Below are 21,760 nucleotides of genomic sequence, written 5' to 3' on the forward strand. Positions count from 1 at the left end.
ATGAAATGCAATAATTCTAATACAATTTTGTAAAGCCATATATTATTATTTCACATTTATATATACACATATTCATACACTAAGATATATGTATTAGTTTGAGCCATCAATTATTGTCTGCCAATACATCAATTTTATGCTTTAAATATATGATTATATCATAAATATACATAATATATGCAAATCATCATTTATATTAAGAATTAAATTTATCATAATTTCTAATTTAATATTTATTTTCAGAGTCTTTTGCAATTCATTTGACATCATTTGCTTAAAAATAAATTTTTAATATGTATTTAGATATTAATCATTGCTTTCATAATTTATTAAAACATTAAATATTGTCATTAAATTATATATTATATACAATATTCTATTTTATAACAACAAATCCAATTAACATTTTATTTGTTATAAATATTATAATTTTCATTTAAATAACTATTATTATAAATATCATAAATTATATAGATATATATATATCTAAAATCGATACAAATGCATAAACTAATATTTAAAATTTTGTTACTAGTTTTATGCAAAAGTAGGTTATTTTGCTTACAAAGCAATGCAATGTACACAACAAATATATTGTATTATTGAAGTGCTTTAAATATCTCATGAAATCCATTGTATTAGTGCTAACAGTTTGATAGTATTGCTTACGAGATGATAATATTGTGAACTTGTTATTGACATTTGTTATGCACTACTGATTCATACGATGCTCTCCTATCTGCACACTTGTATAGTCCCCTTCCCTGTGCCACCCGATACCCTCCATACCTAGCATTGCATTGTGTGTAAGTATATAAGCGGATTAAAGTCATGAATGAACAATACGGAGCACCGGCTGCTTGTATAACAATTTATTCAATAGTAATTCACATAATATTAGATATGTAGGAAATAATTCACGGAAAATGTTTTTTTTCATTTGCTTATCATAGTTATTATAATTATTATTGACTATTAGTAATAGTCTATTACTATACTAACTGTTATTTGATGACAAAAAATCAATTCAATGATGTATTACTGGTATGTCTATCAGTTATCAGTTCGTTATCTGTCATCAAATGAATCACCAATTTTTTTATGTATTAGTTTCCCAAATCATAAAAAAATTCATTGTTCTCTCACTCTATTTATCTATTAAATTATTAAAAATATTATTATATTTTTTATACACTGTATTTCTGTATGATAATCCTATAAGTAATAACATATATAGAATTCACCCCCAAACAGATTAATAATTATAAATATAAATTTAATTATTATTAATAATAATAATTTCATGTGTTGAATTGAAAAATAATATAAATGACATTGTTTTTTGAAAGTCAAGACAACCCAACAAAAATTTATATCAAAATAATTATATAATAGTGTAATAATGTTATGTCTTAATGAATAACAGTGTTTAAAAAGTTTTTTCTATAATAAATGTTAATTATTTATAAATAATTTTATATTTCATACAATTTTTTAAAGTAAATTTAGTTCAATGGGATACAAAAAAAACAATAATGATGGATAACCGGGAGTTGAAGCCATAACAATAAATTTGAAAAAAATTCTATTCAATATGTTTTTCATTGCTGTATATTATTTGATGGAAAAAATACTGTTTATCTATCAATATATTGAATTCCAATGAAAAGACTTTTTATTGCATCGATAGATAACTCGTTGATTCATATGATTTAATGCACTCTTTTTTACAACTTATTAAATGATAAAATCTATAATCAGTTAAAATCCATATTTTCCATATACAGTATGTAATAATGTTATTTATGTTACACATATATTAATATAATTCAATAACGTGTTATCAATTTATACAATCAATGATCCAAATATTTATATAAATATATTAGAATTAAAAGAAATTTTTAAAAATACAAACAATTTGTAATGAATTGAACAACACTTCAATATAATATAATATAATATATATTATATTTATTTATTTAAGATTTATGAGTGCGACATACTATGGGCCATACTGTATGTCTAACAGAGTGATGATAACATAGACTGTATAGACATTACAATCTTATTATTGTTTTGTTTGCTTCATAAGGTCTGTATGTTTGAAACTTAAGTTTTATTTAAGTAACGGTTATTATTAATCTAAACTTAAAAAGAAAAGGACTGATAGGTTAAGGAATAGTTTTATCTTAGCTCTCGAGACACATATATTTGTTTATAAATCAATATATATTTTGTATATGATATGACCAAATGGTATATACAATAAATAAGTAAATGTTTATTTGAATGTCTGTTATGAAATGTGTGTTATATTTATTTAATTAGATATGTGTCTCAGTTTTAAATTGATGGCTAGTCGGAGGGTAAGAGAACAGGGCTAAACTTGACCGCAAATAATACAGGGTTTTAGGAAAAGGGCTGTAGGGTCTCTGATAATTAGTTGCCAAATCATATAAATAGAGAGTAAGAAAAATATTGAAAATACTTGAAATTAGAGCTAAACCTACTTTTTCAGTGTAATTAAATCATAAAAATAGACAAAGTTTTGCATAATTTTAGTGTTTATCTCTGATTTAAATCTAAATATACGTCCAAATAGTTGTATTAAGGGTTCACTGGGTTTAGTGGCACTTGAATTATATATATATTATATTAATAACAAACTCTGGTGTGTTGTGTCTGATGGTAAAAAGCATTTGTTTCTCGTCACTGCAAAAGGGGATTCAGGTTTCTGTCTGTCCCTAAAAGTATTGATATACTGTATAGTGTGTAATACACAGTGTGTATATATAATGTATGTGAATGTATGCCTATTTGGCACAAACAAACTCAAGACTGGAAGCTGGAGCTACTCTTCCCATTCTCGACAGACATATATTGCTTTTTATCGATTGAATAACACAACACTACCGACTCATATAATATACCAGTGCTTGAGTGCAGTCATAACTGTTCAAACATATAACAGCCATATATACAGACAATCGATCGGTACTTCCCATTGAATTCAGAGCACAACTGATTCATTGACTGCTTGGCTCTTATTTTCTCAATTTCTGTCTCTCTTTCTCTCCATTTCCTCATTAATTCCTATGTGTATTACAATACAAGAGCTGAGTATAGCTCACAATCACAAACTAATACCATTTTATATGATATTTTTACTATATTTTACTATCCAATGTATATGTGATCAGAATAACAACGTTTACTTGCTTTGTATTAAATGCAATCCCTATCATAACAGAGACACCCTCTCTAACCATCCATTCCTTTAATATAGTCTTTTTCAATATACAGTATACTAAAGATACAGTATATATACAATACAAATAAAATAAACTTATTTTTCAAAAGCATAACACAATAGCATTTTTATACAAAAATGTATTGTATTTCTCCATTTTTCAACTCTGTGTCAGTCATTTTTATATTTTATTAATATTATATAATGTAATATACTTTTTCTCAATTTTACTTAAACTTTATATACTATTTTTGTAATACACTTAGTTATACAGAAATTGTGACAATAATAGTAAATAAGAAAAAGAGACTAAAAAATGTCATTTAAAAGATCACAAACAATACAACTAATCATTGAATTTAATTATAATTCACTCAACAGAGAAACAGATATTTTAAACATTAAAACAGTGTATTAGTGTTTGTCATCATTTGAGACCATAATTATAATAACAGTAGAAAACATTGTTTAGATATTTATGATAACAACAATAGTATAATTATAATTTATCATCAACGGTGTGTAATCTCTATCATATTATGTATAATTTAAAAACAGTATAAATATAAGAGTGTGCTCTGCATAATATTGAGATACCCTTTAAATTATAACAAAAAATATCAATTAATATGTAAACAATGATTATGTGAAACAACACATCAAATATATTAAACAATAATAATAATAAACTAAATCTCATATGAAAAATGAAAATAGATTTTGAAGGAGGAAGTGATGACCCAATTGTGGGTCCTTTATGTCAAACAACAGCAAAACATCAAAACAATTCCTCATTACAATTGTTACCTAAAGATTGAAAATAATTTAAATTGTATTGTCTTTAAAAATATATATTATAACAAATCCATTTGTTATGTAAGACATGACATTAAATGACAAAATACAAGACATTCATTACTTTCAGGATATATGTCTTTAGTGGTCTAAGAAAGACCTAATTGAACAGCAATTAAATTGCATTTTTCGTTTGTTTTAATATAAGATAGTCTCAAAACTTCACAACAAAAATTCATTAGATTTTGTTTATCATTATCAGGTCATATATATTACATTCAAATTAATAACAGTAGCTCCCGGTGCTCATCACTACCATCATTGTGTTTAAATAAAGCTAATTGTTATTTTTGAAACATACAGCAATTTCAAAATTATTATATAGCATAATAATATTCATAATAATAATAATAAATTTTGTAGTCAATATTCATATTAATACATTAAGTAAAACAATGATTAATTAAAAATTAATCATTAATATGACACTAAGGATCGACATTCAATTAAACAACTCTCTCTCTCTCTCTCTCTCTCTCTCTCTTTCTTTCTTTCTTTCTTTTTTCTATCATTTATCTCCTTTTCTCTAATCTTTCAATAAGTTGGTATTATTTTTAAAGCAAAATTCACTGAATAAGTCAGCATAGCTTGAGAGACATTACTGGATATCTGACACTTTTGGACAGACCATACGTGTCACATGAGATGTCATTTGGACCATACATTTGCTGTCAACTAAGAAATCATGGCTTAATATGTAGAAATTGAATACAGTATTACAGTTAGTGTACATATTATATGAAATACTGTATCTTCGGCTATAATCTGGTTGCCAATGGTTTATGGTATTCGTCTAATAAGTGATACTTTGCAGATAAATGTCAAAACTATTGCTTAACTTTTTTAACTTAATTATGCTATTAATCAACGCTACAAATATATAATAATATAACATTTAAAGCTATGTTATGTCTCTCAGCTTTAATACAAACTAATGACCAAAAAAAATATTTTAATAGTCTTTAGATATAAATTTATATAGAGTATGTACAGTATAATGATTATAAAATTAAAAAAAATATGCTTAAGGATGCTATAAAATGTTGTTTAATCTTTTTCAAACAGCAATAATAGTAATAAAAGCTACGTATATATTTAAAAAACAAAATTAATAATTTTTGTGATAAATTTGTTGCACGTTTTGAACGTTTAGATTATTTTAAATTTATATAATAAAAAGCGAAAAGTTATTCCGAAATTCTTGGTATATATCATATTAAATGTTATCTTATGGTAACCTGAGATGAGTGAATATACCGGTTCACAGGTAAACACTGAACATAAGGCACATATAGTCATATTTAGGATATACACTGTATATTATACAGTATACATAAATATTCAGAGAGAGAGAGAGAGAGAGAGAGAGGTGAGTGTATAAATACAAAAGAAGTGGGAAATAAACATAAAGGCGTTAATCAGATTAAGCTTAAGGTATTGGCGTCCAAATATATGTGCAATTGTATTGCAAACAAATATGTATTGTTATAATAAGCCGGACATTAATACCTTCCTAAAGATTAGACCTTAATCTTTGAAACTCAATTCACACACAATATAATTGACAATAACTTTAATATCTTTAAAATCTTTGCGTGGATTTCTTAGTTCGAGATTTACAACTTATGTCTCCAAAAAGTGGTGCCAAAACTTATTCAACCATCAATAATATCAGTGTCTATATATTGTGTTATATGACCTCCTAATCCTATGAAAAAACGTATTAGCATTTGTATGCTATCCCTCAATGATATGAATCCTCAAAATGCAAAACTCATATTTTGCACACACTATGTATGCTATGTTTTCCAGGAGTCCTATCAATCCTTAGCTTTTTAGGTTGTTTTCCAACAGTATTGGCATAACATTACATTCAAATTCAATATATTTCAAATTCAATACGTGTTTAGAGTTTTTAACGACATACAAATTTAAGGCACAATTTTTCTATTAAAAAGCAAATTTTTTGAAAGTTATTTCTCTCTCTCTCTCTCTCTCTCTCTCTCTCTGTGTACAGTATCTCTAAAAATGTATTTAATAATAACTATAAGGGAGTATATGAAAGTAGTTAGTAGGAGAACACATTCTATATTTTTTTATTGACTGGCGTTTAATTTATTTAAAAATATATTAGTATACATACAGTATAAGAGAGTTATTATAAGTAATAAAAACTTGAATTAATAGTATTTCTGATAAACAGTATGAGTGCATAACTTTTTCTAAAAATGTCTTCAATAACAATCATAATAGTATAATATAGACAAACTTATTAAAATATGCCGTTCCCTCCAATCAACAATTTTGACATTTTTGACATAAATTAATTCATGTCTAACTGTGTGTACGTTTAACTCGATTAAAAGCGAGACTACAATTAATTTATAATTCCGTTTACTTTCAATATTATATTTTTTGTGTCCATAAATTAAAATAATTTATATCTAAATATATTTATTCATAACATCCGAAATATCTATTCATGAGTCAAGACACGGGAAACGATCGTCAAAACTGATCTTAAACTTCATTTCTCTCACTCGAAAAACTCATTAAAATTTATAAATTAATGAAATTTTTATGAATATTTTTTTTTAAAACGAAAATTATTGTTATTGCTGAATGTAATTATTCATAGATTTTCAACATTTTAATCAATAATTTCAAAATATTTATTACATATTATTACAAATATACATATTTTGTTGTCACTCATAGTCAATATATTATAATAAGTATTTCCATCCCTTTTATAGTAATAACTCTCAAATGTGCTCTAAATTTAACTCATTTGTTGTTTTTACTAATTTTTCTTTTTTCATTTCTAGTAACTAATAGTTTTTAAGAAAATGTTTAGTTTAGTTAATATTTATAGCTATTTTAGTGCAATTCATTGTTGTTTTTAAGTTTTAGTTTCACTTATTTTGTGAGAAAACTGTTTTTCCGATAACATTGATATCTATGACAATACTACTATTACTCCGTTACAGTCGGCAAATGAGACAACAATAACAATAAAAGTGATTCAATAGTGTTAATGTCTATCAATGAGATATACATTTCAGACAGTTTCGGGGTTACTGTTATACATGATTTGTATTATAGTATCGTTTAAACAATCTGTGTTTTGAAGAAAGTCAAGCATAAAGTTAACTCAAATGTCATAAAATTGAACAAAATATACAACATATCATCCATTGATAAATATTACCATTATATGAGCAAAAATCATTGCATTAATTTGAAAGCAAACATAAATTATAATAAAAGTCGAGTTAATTTTGAAGTGCATTTATTTCACATATTAAATGACAAATAGTAGTTATTCTTAATATTATATATATATTTATTTATTAAATAAATGGTTGAGTAAAATCAGTTATTATAAGAAATAGCGTTAAAGACGACTATAATACAGTACAATGTATTGTATGAAACAGTTATGAATTACATCACTGTTAGAGAGGGAGAGAATATGTCGTGAATTACTCTGTAGTTTATAATATCAAACATAAATAGCAAAGACATTAAAATATATTTTGCTGAGACGTGTTGTGTTAAGTCATTGTTATGCCGACCCCTATACCCTCTATACCCTCTATACTATACCCAAACCATTTGTGGGCAACACTAGTCAATGCAGTTTTGCCATTGATGTCGATCGCCAACATTGATAACAGGAGAGGAAACTTAACTATTAGAGTCAGTTAACTACTGAACTGTTTGTATAGAGAAAGCATAAGTGCTATGATTCATCACAAGTGATGGCTTTAAAAACGTTAAATATATTAAAGTCATTCACCAATGATGGCTAACTGTGCTCTCTGTCTAACTGTGGTGTGTATTAGTGGCATAAATGGTGCGATCGATGTGTTCATTATCGAGAGTGTAGTTTTGGTTTGGATATACAATGGCGTGTCTATTGTAAAGCACTGTAAAAGTGTGACAAACGCATCGACACATACTCGCAAAACGGCACAGGCATCTATAGCACCGGCACTTTGCCGTAACATAGAGTGGGAGGAAAGACCGAAAAACCATTGATAGATGTAATTCAATGGATAGTGTGGTGTCGGTCCTCAAAAACTGTTTGCTTTCTCTTGAATGACATAAAAATGTATTCACAAGTGTATAGAGACTACAGTAGAGACCAGTTGTGATGCCTTTGGGACAGACGGTCCGGTACTTGAATTTTATAATAGCATATAAAACACACTATTTTTGGTGAGAGTTTTGGCTTTTCATCAAATATAGTGAACAAGTGTTAGCAAACTATTCATTGTTCATAAATGTAATGCTAAATAATAATAATGAATAACAAAAATATAAAAGTAGCGACAGATTGCATACAATTTCCCGATATATATCATAAAATAATACAATTGAATCTGAAATATAATTTTATTATGTTTAGAGTCCATTTCAATATATTATTTTAGTACGTTATTGAATAGTATCTTATTTTATAATTTGATATAAAATAAATTGAGATAAAAAAAGTTGAGATAAATTTATACATAAAAATAATTTTCTAAATATATATTTTCATTATAAAATTTATAAGTTATTACATGTCATATTTTGGATTAGTCAAAAAATAAGATTGCAATATAAGCAAATAGCTCATAAAAATATAATATAAATTAAATTCATATCAAATAAATTTCAATTATTATTGTACAGTATATACAAAAGCTACAGAAGTGCTCACAAATATTGAGAGATTTATTGATAGATTAGTGGCTCCGGGAGATGACAAATGACAAATTCATTTCGCAAATTTTCATATCTCATAATTTAGCGCAAACTAAACCACTTAATAAATATAGCTATATTATCATTCACTATACTGTTTATAATATATGATAAATAAATAAGAAATTGAATATAACTTTCTCTTTATTGTTGTGTTTTATGTTTGGTATGTATGTCTCGTGACAACAAAATTTTAATTCATATACTTTATTATGTTTGATACGAGTGATAAATGTCCACAAATTTATCGTAGAGATAGAAAAAATTAAAGAAATATTTGTATAGATATTGTTTTAAGTTTATACTTCTTATGCATAATTTATTCCTTGAGGTTAGAAATATGTCTTATACTTCTATATTATTATTTCTATTATTATTATTAAGTTATATATAAATTTAAAAAATAATGTTTTACATAAATATGCACTAAAGACATGACATCACATATGGATGCAGAGCTGAAACAAATTATTACATAACTCGATATCGATTTGTGTATGCGTTTTGTTAATATCAAAGACATCAAAAATATAACCTTATATGTGATACATACTGTATAAGACATACAAAACGGAGTTTCTGTATATGAAAGCTTACGATCAAAGTTTTTTTATGAAAGCCAGTAATGAATGAAACAAAATACATATCATTTATTTAAAAGTAAATACTTATTTTCACTGCAAAAGTCATGACAAATGACTGTTGAAAATAAAATCTTATAAAAGTCATGACTTTATTATATTAGAAAAATGATTTCATTGCAATGAAAATGTCAGCAAAAAAATAAATTAAGCAAAACTATGTTATGCACAATAGCAATGTTATAATCAGCAAATTATTTCAATTTATTTATTTTTTTGCAAAAATAAACAAAACAAAAACTAAATCAAGTCTTATTCTAAAAATATATTTTCATTTATAAATTTTTAATATTTATTTGTATGTCTTATTTTATTTCTTATGAAACACTTTTTTCACTGCTTGAAACAAATATATAAATGTAAAATGATATGTAAATTGATATGATATTATTATAATTATTATCAAAAGCATTAATTATAATTATTAACAATTTACACGAATAGTATTAATAGTTTTCAAAATTAAATAAATATGTTTCTTAAAGTGTGAACTAAATTATGTGTCAAATCATGTATAACACGAACAATCTTACTATAAATTGTCTGAAATATAAACTAATTTTATATCATTTGAAGATCTCTTTTGTCATTATTTTATTTATAAACTTAAACATATAAAAATAATTTCTATTGCACTAATTATATACAGTATTATAGTAACATAATTTTTAATAAAAAATATAATAAAGAAACTGTTACGCAAGATATAGTCTATTGTGTTTTTATTATTGTTATTATTGTATTAATTTTCTTATTATTAAAACAAAATATATAGTTAAAAAAATAATAAAATAAATTAAAATAATTTGCTCCCTAATAGAAAATGGGAACACTCGATAAGTAGTAATTAATAAAAAAATAATAATAAAAATCAAATTTAATAATATTTTAATCCTAAATATTTCGATTATAAATTTTGACACATTTTATTTTTATATAAAATAATTTCAAATTCGATCAAATTTAATAAAAATAAAATCTAATTTTGTATAAAAAATGTAAATTCATTTATAATTTAATTAAAAATATAATCATCTCTAGTGATGCATTTACATTTTAAAAAATCAATATATGAAATTATTATGTATTCATTAACTACAATATTTATATTTTGATATATAATCTTAAATGTAAATATCTGTATATTTTATTGCTAATAACTATGACAGCATTAATATAATTAATATCATAAACAATTATAACCTTATGTAATAAATTTATCAATAATAAAATATTATGAGAGACGCGCCTCTCTATTAAAGGTTAATAAGTATTATTAATATTTATGATAGTTTTTTGTTGCAACAAAAATAGTACAACAAATACAAACATTAATTTATATAAAACTTCTGTATCGGCTTTTCAAATACAATATATATAAATTAAATACAATTGTTTTGCTCTCATATCATACCGTATTTGATAAAATCTTTCTCTTTTTCTCTCTCTCCGCCTTTTTTTACTCTCTTATCCTTTCATTATATTTAAATGATATTTCCATTAAATATTTAGAACATTGACAACAAATAACAAATAAAATTGGAAAAAAATCAATCAATTGTTGCAGTAAATTGTAATAAAAAATTTAGGACAAAAAATGTAAAATAAAATTAATATTATATTTTTATATGTATGGTATTATCTAAAAAATTAATGATTTTTATTAAGAGTGTGTTATATATTATATAAAACCAATTAAAACATTGAGTGCATTATCACAACATTAACTATAAAAATTTAAAAAATTTCAATTTAATTGTCAAAATCAAATGAACCTTTTTATGTCTATATAACTTTTTAGCTAAAATGTAATAATTATAAATCTTGAATAATACCACATAAAGTGAAATCATTTTTTCTGATACAATATAAATGTTATACAATCTATCAGATAAATGTCTTGAGAAATATCTATAACTTGTGATCCGTTACAAAAAATATCACCGGACGTCCAAATTATGCCATAATTCGCTTTTTATATCAAAATATGAAAAAATGTTTATATTCGCTGTCAAACATTTACTAAGAGAGAGAGAGAGAGAGAGAGAGAGAGAGAGAGAGAGAGAGAGAGAGAGAGACTCATAATATTACTTATTGTTTTCTATAAGATTCACACAAGACTTGTGTGATTTTTGTATGCAAGACTTCGGCGGACGTCATACTCGAGTCGTTTTGATATTTCAAACACATATTTATAAATATATGATATGTCCTAACAATCATAACATGACAATCAACTTCACATTTGAAACTAAAGACAAAACTGACACCCAATTCATCGGTGCATTCAATACTTGATGAAAATCTCTCTCATATCCGACCTCTCAATGATGATCACCTGTATATGTGCTACTTGTATGCTATACTATCTACTAAATCTTATATGAGTCCCATTATAACTATTACCTCAAACATAGTATTTTAGCAAAAAGATATAAAAACAAAAAATTAATACATATCTATATATTTTGTAATAATTTCTTATATATGTCTAGTATTACAAAAACTAATGAGAAAACTTCATGAGAGAAAAATTTTATTAAATTTTTGCTCAGATAATCATAAAAACATATTTCACCCAAATATAAAAAACCATTGTATTTGATAGACAAACACACAGTGAGAAAGCACTGCACCCATGAATGAGATATATTGTAGTTCTGCATAGAGTGAGTGAGTGAATGAATCAATGAGACAGTGAGTGAGTGAGAGAGCGGGTGAGTCAGTGTATGAGTGAGTGAGTGTTGGCTCGCAAGAGAAGTCAACCGTCAATACTTTCAATGTATGAGAAAAATGACTCAAAGATCTTAGTAGTGATGGCATTGAATATGATTTTTGTCAAAAAACTTAGATATTATATAATATGTGACATTAAGAAAAACAGTCGGCTATGACTACTATGACTACAAAATATATATTAATGTCTGACGAGAGATATGAAGCGATAAACGAAAATCATTGCAATCATAATCATAATAATCATATATATATATATAAATATATTATATATATATATACTGTATATCTTGTTTTGGACCTTTATTTTTGGGAAAAAACACTACAAATAATAAACTATAGTATAGGTTGTCTATGAATAGGTAAATGTCTAAATGTATACTACAATATAATAATGAGAGTAATAGTTGTGACAAACATTATTACTTTTATCTTTGTTTTTTTCTCAATGACTTTCGTTGTTAAATACAATAGTTGTTCAAAATTTCATTGTTAAAGTCAACAAATATAGTAATAGTATTAATGAATTAAAATGTTAAATGAAACCAATTTTACTTCAAAATAAAAATCTGATAAAAAATGAGTCTTTTTATGTTAATGCCTGATATCAGTACTAAAATAATGCATATAAAAAATTTATATTATTATGGAACATAAAACTTGGCTAAAATCAATTTTATAAATATGTTATATTTACAAAATTAATATATTATTAGTGATTATATAATATAGAAACAACTTTTTTTTATTTATAGATTTTTATGTTCTCTATATAACATTTATACAACTTTTGTAAAATATTGTAATCAGGGATTACTTAAGCTTTAGCGTTGAGTTTTATTATAGGCTTTTGGATATTGATTTTTCTGAAATTGTATAAAATTGCTATACATTGTTATACAATGATTGTATACAACTATGCTTTAAATAATCGATAGACTGGTCATAAACATAGTGTTAATCCTTCAAACCCTAATAAATAAAGTGTTTATTGTTACAAATTTTAATTTAAATGACTCAAAATCATAAAAATAATTATAAAATTTTCAAGTGTCATTTATTTTATGATAAACGATGTTTTGAATAACTATTGATTGCATCCCATATAATACTATATAAAAAAAAGTATAATAAATATTTTCACATTTCATAAAAATTTTTGACATTTACAACATAGTTGTCATATAAGATAAATAATTGTAAATAAATCTTAAATGAATTTCATGTAGTAAAGTAATTAAATAATTTTTATCATTGGATACTGTTTTAAAATATAAATTTTACAATATTATTAAAAATATAAATTTACTGTCAATTTAACAGAAATTATGCAAAGATTTTTTTTTAATTTAATAATAATTTATAAAATAAATATTGATTGTACATATTTTCAACAATATTTTCATTATATTATTTTTAATAATTAAGATTAATGTATATTTTTTTAAAGCGAAACTTATTATACTTATATATTATTTATAAAAGAAATATTGTAATCATATTTAAAAAATTTATAAATACCTTGAATAGTGTGCGTCCAAAGTGATGAACACAGAATCGATAAGATTATTAATATCAAACATAAATCCATATGACATGACATCATAGACTCAATCAAAACAGTCTAGTATTCATATAAAATGATAAAATCACTGATGTTTTCACATATTTTTCAATTCATTTCTAAAATTAATGTCCAAAAAGTTTTTCATTAAAATTACCGCTCAATCATATATACAGTTATATACTGACGGTTCCAATAGTAATAGAGATAGCACTGCAAACTGTATTAGAAGTTGAGCTCATAATACAAACTGTATGTCAATTGACAAACTCTAAGACCCGGTATCTGACAGTCAGAGAGAGGGCAGTTGAGCACCGGTTGGTTTGCAACACAACAGTGCATGCGTTCAGTGATAAGTCTTTACAGTCTTGACTTCGTTATGATCTTCACTGACTGTTAGGATCGACATCTGTATGACTGCAAGTTAAACATTATTAACATAACTCTATTATGCAATTTATCCTTTGAATTGTACATTACATTCATTAGTTGTTTGACTATTATATGTATTGAATTCAATAATAAAAAATTATTAGATTAGTAATTGTTATTTAGATTAAATTATTATTTTTAAATAAAAATTTATTAGCAGTATAATTATACATAATTTGTGTTGACTACATATTTCTATTGTATTTATTTCATCTATCATTAGTACTATCAACTATCATATTATATTGAATTTACCAATTTAGTATTAAATATAGTTACATTAACTAAATAATTTTTAAATATTTTAGCTAATTATAAATAATTCAAAATTTTTAAATATATAAAAGTATTGAAAGAATAAAAATAGATATACATTAAGCAAAATATAATTCAAGAATATTTTAAGAATTCAATAATAATAATAATAATAATGTTTATACTACTGTATATATATACACACATATTAACAGAATTATTGTACAATACTGTCATTTTAGTACTTTTTGTTATTAGTATAACATATAAGAATTTATAAAAATATTATTAAAATAAAAAAAAAATACAAATTTTCAATTAGTAAATACAGAATCGTTTGAGCAATACTTACAATATATTTGTCATATTATTAAGTATTAAATTATTTATATATTAGAATACACTAATGAAATGATATTATATTTATTTAAATAAATTAATCATAAAAAATAGTAAAACTATTAATGAAACAATATGTTATTGACTATATAGATGGCAAACAGTGAGTATCGGTGTAACCGATTCAATGGTTTATCTCCGAAGTGTTCAATGATATTGTAACGCATGCACTGTTATGTCTAACAAACCGGTGCCTAAATTATTGACTACTTAATCATTAAATGTTAGTACATAAATCATATAATATTTATATATATAAATACATTAGATGTTATATATTTAAAATATTCTAACATTAAATATAACTTTTATATAATTTGCACTAATAAATATTATATAAATTTATTATGTATAATACTAAAATTATTTATAATTTAAGTTTATTGTAAAAAAATAATTACTTTTAAATAAAAAAAAACTTAATAAACTAATCCATTATTTTGTTAATATACTTAATTTATATAGTTGTTTTAATTTATATTTAAATTTATATATTTTTTATACTATAATAATATTACTATATTATAATTATACTATAATTTATATTAATATATAATAATAAAATTCACAATGTTAAAAACTAATTCAAAATATATTAGTTATATATACAGTATAATTATATTATTAATTAGAGAATTTTCCATTTTAATAATTACAAAATAACAAAACTTTTACTTTTTTAGATAATAATATAAAAATTATAAAGCTGTGCTCATTTGTACTTAAAAATACAGTTAAAATAATTACAAACTTATAAGCTTTCTTAAATAAAATTCAATACTTTATCCCATACTAAACCCAAATACAAACTGAGTTTAAGGTATGGTTGCAAACTATGATCTACTTTTAATACTAAGCTTTTGTTACAATTATTATTCACCTGAAAACAATGTCTATAATTAAAACTATCATTTATATCTACTACTATTTCATTTCCACAATTGTCATACAATACATCATTTGATAATATTTCAAATTCACGATAAATTTTATTAACATTAGTGCATTAAAATTCTGCTTAAAATTATAGTATTTAACTAAATAAATACTTTTCAAAAATATTTCATAAACAAAAAAAAATTCAATTGATTTTTATCACTTATTGTTTAATTTAATGAAATAGTGTAAGTGATAAATAACTTTTTTATTTAAAAAACGTCATAAAAATCATTTGCATTTTAAAAACTTGTTTGTCTTTGCAAACCAATGCCATTTGGATGTGAGTCTATGTATGTATGTATGTATGTGTTATCTATACATTAAACATAAATATGAATCCATTATGTGTTTAAAAACAATTATTTTAATGTTAATTGTCATATATTTGACTATATTTACAACATTTTGTTGTGCTTTCAAGTAAGTGTTACGATTCAAGTTTTATTTCTTTAAAATATATATAATATTAAAAAGATAATAATTATTTGATGTTACTAATTTAATTTATGACATAATTTACGATGTTTTAAATGGCAAATATATGTCATAAATCAAATTAACTAAAAAATAAATTTATTGCACATTATAAAATTCAATGATACAATATAGAAGATTTGCAATAAAATAATTTATAAGTTATTAATAGTCCGTAATATTAATTACAGTATAATATTTAGCGCTGATTTTGAAAATATTAAAAAAGTTTTTTATAAACAAATAATTATTTTAATTTTTCAAAAAATATCAATATTTACTTCAAAACTTACTTCAGAGAGGAAACAGTCGATAGATTGACTGTAAGCGTCGTTACTTCTAGTGGTGAGTCCAACACTGAACCTAAACCAGAATTAAGAGGTCGAGTGATAAGTTCATCTCAAAGGTCATCTAATGGCGATAATCTTCGCAAAGATATATTAGACTCGATATCGTCGCGAATCGACGAGTCGTCTTCATTGACGACTACAATAAATCAGAAGAGTAGTGCAAAAGACAAGAATTCAAATCAAAAAGATTCACCGAAAACGGGTAAAAGATCTTCAAAAACAAGTGATGTCAAGTGTGGCGGACAGGTGTCGGTCTATATTAGTGAAGAAATAACTACACCGTTATATCCATCGAAATATCCGCCAAACTTGGACTGTAAGTGGAATATCAGTGCCCAAAGTGGCCAAAGAATTAAGATCGAGATTTTTCGAATGAATGTCGAAAAAGACGAAAACTGCAAATTTGATTATCTCGACATCAAAGGTGTACAACGACTCTGTGGTAAAGTGACGGACTCGACGATTGTGGTTAACTCATCGCAAGTCGAACTCAGGTTTCGGTCCGATTCAAGTAATGAAGACTTTGGTTTTCATCTGAGAATTATTACTGAATCACATGATTGTGTCCGAGAAGTCAATGTCACAAACTATGCATTTGTAAATTCACCCAAATATCCGGCCAATTACGACGATTCGACCGATTGTTGGACACTTATCCGAACAGAGGCCAGCACTACACTAGTACTTACATTTGAGGTACTGGTCCTCGAGCACGACGAACACTGTGCCTATGACTACCTCGAAGTGTTTGACTCCAATACAGTCAACAACTCTTTGGGAAAGTTATGCGAAAAGCCGGATAACGTTACACTTTCTCTTCAGTCTTCAAGTAATGTTTTACTTCTTCACTTTCATTCCGATCAACTATTAAATAATAGAGGATTTCGGGCGGAAGTGACCACATCTAAGTACTCGGTCGGTAATTTTGGTTGCAATTGGAAAGTAAATTGGAGTAATATGACTCTTAATAGTCCTAACTTTCCTATGAATTATCCGCCAAATGTTAATTGTGAGCTATCAATATCTGCACCGACACCAGAGGAACGACTTATAATCTTATTTGAATGGATTCATTTAGAGACCGGATCTAAGTGTGAAAACAATGATAGACTTGAGATTTGGGAGAACGAGAAGGAGGCAACTCGTGTAATATGCGGCCGATTCTCACAACCATTCAAATATGTGGCCAACAAAAAGACAATTAAACTTAAATTTATTTCCGATAGTTTTGCTGAATTTCCCGGTTTTACAGCAAAACTAACATATCTTCATCCACAACAAGAACCACGAATTGGCCAAAAATTATTGCGTTCTCCAGAAAATGCTTCGGTTGCCATCGGATCTACACATGTATTGCATTGCGATCTATTGACTAATGAACCGATCACTTGGTTTAAGGGCGACAAACAAATCACAACCGGTGTCGCACCCAATGGTCGGACACTTATTATTAGAGAATTTACTACAAGTTCTGAAGGTCGCTATATCTGTAAGTTTGGGAACGACTATCGAGAAGCATGGCTTAGGGTTAGAAGAGATAAGTGTCCGTCTGTTATATTTCGCAAAAGACCTAAAGATATGAGTGTCAGTGATGGAGATTTTATTGTTCTCGAGTGTAATATTGTAGATTCAAAGAGTCCGGTCAAATGGGAACGGGATGGCAGAAGTTTAGCCAACAATTCTAGAATAAATCAGTTACATAACGGATACCTTTTATTAGATCCAGCAATGAGTGAAGATTCGGGTATTTATTTTTGTATTGCAAATTCAGATTTAGGTGATTGTGCTGTTAGGTCCGGTGCGAGGGTTAGTGTTAATAGAAGGGTAAATGTTAACAATGTTTGCGGTGTCTCTCATGTCAACGATGCCAACACTGATGTGTCTAAGATTATCGGCGGCACTGAGGCTACGAAATCTGCATTTGTATGTTATATATAATAATTTTATTTAAATCACTCGTTAAATATATTATATATTCTATTATATTATTGACTAAAGCCATGGCACGTCATGTTTTGGGATTACAGGAGAAAAGCATTTTGTGGTGGAGTTAGTATTACATTAATTTATTATATATTTAAATTAGTATTATTAATCTATGCATCAATTTATAACGAGTTAGGCATTAGCTAATGAGCGATGGGTTATAACTGCTGCTCATTGTTTCGAGACAGGTTCCGAGTCGGCCATTGAAGTCAAACTCGGCAAATATGACCAAACAATGAGCGAAGATACAGAAATTGTTACCAAAATAGCCGAAGTTATCCGTCATCCGGACTTTAGTCGCGACACATTTGACAACGATATAGCATTAGTCCGTTTGGATCAACACATTGCTTTCACACCACACATCGCACCTATTTGTTTGGTCGACAAACGTGAAAGAAGACAAATGGATGAGTACTTTCTGAAGCCTAATAGTGCGTTACGCATCGGTCATGTGACCGGTTGGGGTCAACTTAAAGAAAATGGACCACAACCTCGATATCTTCAAGAGCTAAGGGTGCCTATTGTCGAAGAAAACAAGTGTCGGGCTTCTACTGCATTCAAAGTAACCGCAAACATGTTTTGTGCCGGTTATGGAAAAGAAGTGTTAGGAGATGCCTGTAAAGGTGACTCCGGAGGACCATATGTGGTGCCCTGGAAGTCAAGATGGCTTATGTTAGGAGTGGTTTCATGGGGTGAGGGCTGTGGTCGTAGCGGTAAATTTGGTTTCTATACTAAAGTCAATAATTATTTAGATTGGATTAACGCAATCATCAAATTGTGATATTATTTTATATAATAGTATTTTATATGTTAACTATTATCATATTATTTACTTAATATAAGTATTACTGTTAGCTATTTTCATACTATTTGTTTTTACTGACATTTTAAAATATTTAATATAACTTGTAAATACACTATTTAAACTATTTTTACTTTAAATTGATAAATATGTGATTTTATATAATTAAATTTGTACAGTTATTAATAAAAAAAGTGCAATAATTTTTAACATTTAGTGAATTATGTACTAATAGATAGAATATGTATGTATCCGATCCATAATTTTAAATTGCAAACAACTGTATCATACATATCACGAATTTAGGATAATTGTGACAATGAATTATCAATAATTTCTTGACGTATATTACAATAAGTCTATAAATTTCTTGTCAAATATTTATTTGATTTAAATAATTCAAATAAATTAATTTTAAAATTAAAAACTACTAATTTTCTGACATATTTTCAAATACAACTAATAATTATTAACATAATATTTAATACATAAAACAAAACTTAATGTCAATAAATCCGATGTTAAACGGCTTGTTTGATGAGATTTGAGTAGAAATTGAATTTACTTCTAATAGACATATCTATATAGTGTTCACTGTTGAAGTCGACTAACATACCGCCCATTATTTTGGGATCAACTTTCAGAGTCAACGATATTTTGTTGCCTAAAACATACAAACCATCAAATAATTTGCAAAACCAATTGACATAACTGTTATTACATACCTTTAACAAAGCCGTTCAATGACTGAACTATCTCTTGACGGGTCGCATCATCAATAGGCTTAGCGGTAGTTACCGTACACTCGAGTTCACCGCGAGAGATGGCCATAACACGGTTGAAACCGCGAGCCACTGATGGCAGATGTTTGATGCGCCCGTTTTCGGCCATTACACCAACCAAATTGACAGTCAGTTCATTTAACTTCAAAGACGGGATATTTTTGCTTAAGATCTCCTTCTTTTGTTTGGCCTAACCATCGAAATAATATAATTAATTCATTTGTTTCAATACTAATCATTAAATGGTCGACAAAAACCTTAATCAACGGATTATATAACAAGTCTTGAAATTTGCTGTCTTTCTGTGAAATCTCAACCAATTGTTTAAGATCTTTGTCAACGACGTCCAACTTCTTCTGTTTGGATGCCGCCGACCAAAGAGCCGATATATAGCGGCCATCGACGCCGTGAACGGGAATCGGAGTCTTCACGAGTCCGGTCGACGCATTGCGAACAGCTATACGGCTTAAACTTTGCAGTGATAGCAGTGATGACCGATACATATCTGTTAGAAAAGATTGGGATGTGTTTAGTGATCATTGAATCTATTGATTCATCAAATAATTACCGATTTTATGGTTCAATACAAACACAAAACACTTTATTATCAATGGATTGCAGTTAAGGTCAAAATGGTTTGCAATGATAAACGTTGAGACAACTGATGCAATAATGGCTTAACTTATGTTTAATTATTGTAACAAATAAGCCCTTATTACTCAATTAATAGCAAACATATTATGCGACTTCTAGTGAGTTGTAATCAAGTAATAGATTGTATTAAAACATGTGTTGTGTTTGTTATGAATTGAATTGATATTAATTTAAAGTATATTTCAATTAATAAGTGATTCAAACATTTAATGAAATTATGGGAAAAACAAAGAGAGAAAAACATGAAGACATCGATGAAGACATGGATGTAAAGAAAGTGAAGAAAATAAAGATTGAAGAAGAAGTGAAAGAAGAAGAAGAGACAGAAGAGATGTCAATACCATTGAATGACTCGAGACGTTGGACTGAACTGTCTTACGACCAGAAGATAGACTTCACGTCAATCATTGCTAAACCAATGGCGACGAGAAAACTGGCGAAGAAATTGTTTAAATTGATCCGAAAGGCATCGAAAATCAATAGAAAGACATTACTTCGTATCGGACTTAAAGACGTTCAGATGAGGATCAGGAAAGGTATTGATGACCATTGATGACAATAATGATTGATATGATTGATATAAAATTATTATTGATATTAATAGGAGAGACGGGTATTGTTGTGTTTGCTGGAGATGTGACACCAGTTGATGTTATGTGTCATTTGCCGGCAGTTTGTGAGGACAAACAATTGCCATACATTTATGTGCCGCTGAGGGCCGACATCTCAACCGCAGTTGGTATCAAAAGACCAGCTCTTATGGTACTTATTAAAGAAAGTGCTGATTATGAAGACATATATAATGAATGTAAACTTGAAATCAAATCATTACCGCTTCCCATATAATAAATCATTTTTATTATTACCGTTTATATAATTT

At 26.4% G+C, this 21,760-nt stretch overlaps 4 protein-coding genes across 7 annotated transcripts in view; 2 read left to right on the plus strand and 2 right to left on the minus strand.

The window, feature by feature from the left end:
• Positions 1–14,217, minus strand: part of LOC128959903 (tyrosine-protein phosphatase 99A-like) — a 49,644-nt gene extending 35,427 nt beyond the window's left edge. For 3 of the 4 annotated variants that reach the window (XM_054305955.1, XM_054305963.1, XM_054305941.1), the window contains exon 1: positions 13,762–14,217. In XM_054305955.1, the coding sequence (XP_054161930.1) occupies positions 13,762–13,846 (85 nt within the window). In that variant the 5' untranslated portion in view covers positions 13,847–14,217. The remainder of the gene's footprint in view (positions 1–13,761) is intronic. The other variant, XM_054305949.1, reaches the window with a different exon arrangement.
• Positions 14,218–16,124: 1,907 nt separating this feature from the next.
• On the plus strand, positions 16,125–19,516 carry LOC128959934 (uncharacterized). The gene is made up of 4 exons (XM_054305974.1): positions 16,125–16,249; positions 16,602–18,576; positions 18,652–18,702; positions 18,776–19,516. Exons 1-4 carry the CDS (start codon positions 16,134–16,136, stop codon positions 19,421–19,423), a joined length of 2,790 nt encoding a protein of 929 aa, XP_054161949.1. The 5' UTR covers positions 16,125–16,133; the 3' UTR covers positions 19,424–19,516.
• Positions 19,517–19,855: 339 nt separating this feature from the next.
• LOC128957949 (ATP synthase subunit O, mitochondrial-like) lies at positions 19,856–20,910 on the minus strand. The gene is made up of 4 exons (XM_054303766.1): positions 20,795–20,910; positions 20,484–20,731; positions 20,170–20,416; positions 19,856–20,108 (listed from the first exon to the last, which is right to left on the minus strand). The coding sequence occupies exons 2-4, from the start codon at positions 20,727–20,729 to the stop codon at positions 19,966–19,968; spliced, it is 636 nt and encodes a 211-aa protein (XP_054159741.1). The 5' UTR covers positions 20,730–20,731; positions 20,795–20,910; the 3' UTR covers positions 19,856–19,965.
• Positions 20,911–20,994: 84 nt separating this feature from the next.
• Positions 20,995–21,751, plus strand: LOC128957738 (H/ACA ribonucleoprotein complex subunit 2-like protein). The gene is made up of 2 exons (XM_054303554.1): positions 20,995–21,416; positions 21,485–21,751. The coding sequence occupies exons 1-2, from the start codon at positions 21,098–21,100 to the stop codon at positions 21,724–21,726; spliced, it is 561 nt and encodes a 186-aa protein (XP_054159529.1). The 5' UTR covers positions 20,995–21,097; the 3' UTR covers positions 21,727–21,751.
• Positions 21,752–21,760: the final 9 nt, after the last annotated feature.

The sequence above is a fragment of the Oppia nitens genome, unplaced genomic scaffold (assembly GCF_028296485.1).
Source record: "Oppia nitens isolate AA-2021 unplaced genomic scaffold, nextdenovo-longstitch-racon4-pilon3 scaffold13_pilon_pilon_pilon, whole genome shotgun sequence".
NCBI classification, from domain to species: Eukaryota; Metazoa; Arthropoda; class Arachnida; order Sarcoptiformes; family Oppiidae; genus Oppia; species Oppia nitens.

Bases quoted from the DNA above. Each gene is read 5' to 3' on its own strand.
- LOC128959934 (XM_054305974.1), top strand. From the start codon at position 16,134: ATGTGTTATCTATACATTAAACATAAATATGAATCCATTATGTGTTTA. The intron at 16,250-16,601 runs GTAAGTGTTACG...AACTTACTTCAG, and splicing joins ACATTTTGTTGTGCTTTCAA to AGAGGAAACAGTCGATAGAT. The intron at 18,577-18,651 runs GTATGTTATATA...TATTGACTAAAG, and splicing joins AGGCTACGAAATCTGCATTT to CCATGGCACGTCATGTTTTG.
- LOC128957949 (XM_054303766.1), bottom strand. From the start codon at position 20,729: ATGTATCGGTCATCACTGCTATCACTGCAAAGTTTAAGCCGTATAGCT. The intron at 20,417-20,483 runs GTTTTTGTCGAC...TTCGATGGTTAG, and splicing joins TATATAATCCGTTGATTAAG to GCCAAACAAAAGAAGGAGAT. The intron at 20,109-20,169 runs GTATGTAATAAC...TGTATGTTTTAG, and splicing joins ATTGAACGGCTTTGTTAAAG to GCAACAAAATATCGTTGACT.
- LOC128957738 (XM_054303554.1), top strand. From the start codon at position 21,098: ATGGGAAAAACAAAGAGAGAAAAACATGAAGACATCGATGAAGACATG. The intron at 21,417-21,484 runs GTATTGATGACC...TGATATTAATAG, and splicing joins TCAGATGAGGATCAGGAAAG to GAGAGACGGGTATTGTTGTG.